General features: G+C 39.6%; 1 protein-coding gene across 1 annotated transcript; it reads left to right on the forward strand.

The window, feature by feature from the left end:
* The first annotated feature begins 719 nt into the window (after nt 1–719).
* On the forward strand, nt 720–1802 carry LOC105134447 (RING/U-box superfamily protein). The gene has a single exon (XM_011038856.1). It carries the CDS (start codon nt 1005–1007, stop codon nt 1620–1622), a length of 618 nt encoding a protein of 205 aa, XP_011037158.1. The 5' UTR covers nt 720–1004; the 3' UTR covers nt 1623–1802.
* The last annotated feature ends 655 nt before the right edge of the window (nt 1803–2457 follow it).

Here is a 2457-nt window from a genome sequence, read left to right on the forward strand (position 1 = left end):
TGCCTTTTCAATCGTTTTTTTTCTTTTTTGGCTTTTTTTTTTTTTTTTTTTTTGTTATCTTTTCTCTCCAGTGGAGATTCATGAGTACTGGCTCTGTGTTGAACTGCTAACAAGTCTGTGAATTGGGTTGTTAAGGTTACAAGCTGATGTGAAGCTTCTTGGTACATTCCAGCATGTGAGAATATTTTGGCTGCATTTGAAAACTTTACGACCAAGGGAATCTTGGGAACCAGATTTGACACTTCTTTGCTTTTCCATTAGAAGAAAATATTTGCGGATTTTGGTAGGGATGCCTTCTGAATTGTTTCAGACCGAATTGCTTGAGGGCTTGCTAAAAAAATAGATAAAAAGGACGTTGCTTCCTCTTCTATAATTCCTCGAGTGTGAGTAGTAATATTGAAATATATATATATATATATATATATGTATATATTTCAATATTACTACTCCCACTCGAGGAATTATAGAAGAGGAAGCAACGTCCTTTTTATCTATTTTTTTAGCAAGCCCTCAAGCAATTCGGTCTGAAACAATTCAGAAGGCATCCCTACCAAAATCCGCAAATATTTTCTTCTAATGGAAAAGCAAAGAAGTGTCAAATCTGGTTCCCAAGATTCCCTTGGTCGTAAAGTTTTCAAATGCAGCCAAAATATTCTCACATGCTGGAATGTACCAAGAAGCTTCACATCAGCTTGTAACCTTAACAACCCAATTCACAGACTTGTTAGCAGTTCAACACAGAGCCAGTACTCATGAATCTCCACTGGAGAGAAAAGATAACAAAAAAAAAAAAAAAAACCCTAACTTCCTAGCAAAAGCAAGGCCCGAAGCCCATTATTTTCCCACTTCACACGTACTAAATGCCCCTCTCTGTTTCCAAACCCTGTATTAAATGCAGCAGCTGGAAAATCCACCCACCTTCCGCAAAGACAATCTCTCCTAATCCCCATACCTTTCTCTTTTCTCACCCCTCAAATGGACTCCCACTCCCTCTTTAAACCCAAATGTCCACCCCCACCACCACAATCCCCTCCACTTTCTCCGCCACCTCCCCTCCTCCCCCTACTAATTACCTCACCAACCTTGGCCTTGGCTATTCCATAGCCATAGCCCTTTTCTTTCTCGTACTTCTCTCCACCATCCTCCTTGCTTCTTACATATGTTGTCGCACCACCCGCCATCGTTCTCGCAACTCTAACAACAACAACAGTAATTATTCAAACTCTACAGCCGATGGCATAATACTTCCTCGCATTATTTTCGTTGCCGAAGATGACGAAGAACAAGAACGTGATTTAGAAAGTGCTGCTTTAGGTCTCAACCAGGCTGTTATCAACTCGTACCCAAAACTCCAGTTTAGTAAAGATGGTGGGTTCAGTGAAAGAACCAATAATTTTTGTAATACTTGCTCGATCTGTTTGTGCGAGTATAAAGATTTGGAGATGTTAAGAATGATGCCTGATTGTAGGCATTATTTTCACTTGCTTTGTCTTGATGCCTGGCTTAAGCTTAATGGGTCGTGTCCCGTTTGTCGGAACTCACCGTTGCCTACTCCGCTTTCGACACCGTTGTCGGAGGTTGTGCCTTTGTCGCAGTACGCAGCGGATCGGAGGAGGAGGTGATTTTGGTTTGATGTGGTTTGGGCGTGGAACGTGGAGTGTTGGGTTGTGTTTGGAAATGGAGAACTGTAAATTTTTGGGTTTTGAAAAGGCAGTAGGGGAATTGGATTTACTGATTTGTGATTTTGGATTGTTCTAAACTGAAACGTCTGGAAAATCATTTGACTAGGAGCTTTTTTTTTTTTTTTTGGGCAATGAAGTCTAAATCATTTGACTAGGAGCTTTTTTTTTTTTGGGGGGGCAATGAAGTCTAAGAATTGGAGTGTTATTTTTGTTTGTTTCCTTTGAATTTCACCTTTACTGTAACAATGATTGACTTTTTCATCGATTGCAAGATGTTTCTGATTCTTTTTCTTTGTCTTGTTCTATTCAACTTCTGTTTGGTTGTTCTACTCACATTCCTTGCAAAAGCAATGTCTGAGACTTTCTAGCTCAATAAAGTATTCTTTCTGATTTTCTTCCTAGATTGCTTTTGCAGTTTCAGACACCCTAAACTTCAAATTTTTAAGCACGGATCTTAGTTGCACTTTGCATCGGTGCTTCTTTCTTCATTCCTTTCCTTTTTATTTCTCGATGATTCACGGGTCATTCACATGGATGTGCAAGAATCTGGTAGTCCTTCCATGATCGTAGCCATATGAAGGAAATTTCGTATTCAGGATATACATATAAGAAAGAGAAGTACATGCATCCCGCAACCATTTTAGGTGTGCTTAGAGCGTAGTTATGGTTGTAGTTATAGTTTTCCAAGTACAAAGCGAACCTATTCTTGTCCTACACTTCTACCTACGTGTCTTGCTGTGCTTCTATTTTTTAGTTTAAGTTGAGACTCTCGTTG

Source organism: Populus euphratica, unplaced genomic scaffold (assembly GCF_000495115.2).
Source record: "Populus euphratica unplaced genomic scaffold, PopEup_1.0 scaffold2.1, whole genome shotgun sequence".
Taxonomy (NCBI): domain Eukaryota; kingdom Viridiplantae; phylum Streptophyta; class Magnoliopsida; order Malpighiales; family Salicaceae; genus Populus; species Populus euphratica.

Coding starts and splice junctions, on each gene's coding strand:
- LOC105134447 (XM_011038856.1), top strand. CDS start 1,005: ATGTCCACCCCCACCACCACAATCCCCTCCACTTTCTCCGCCACCTCC.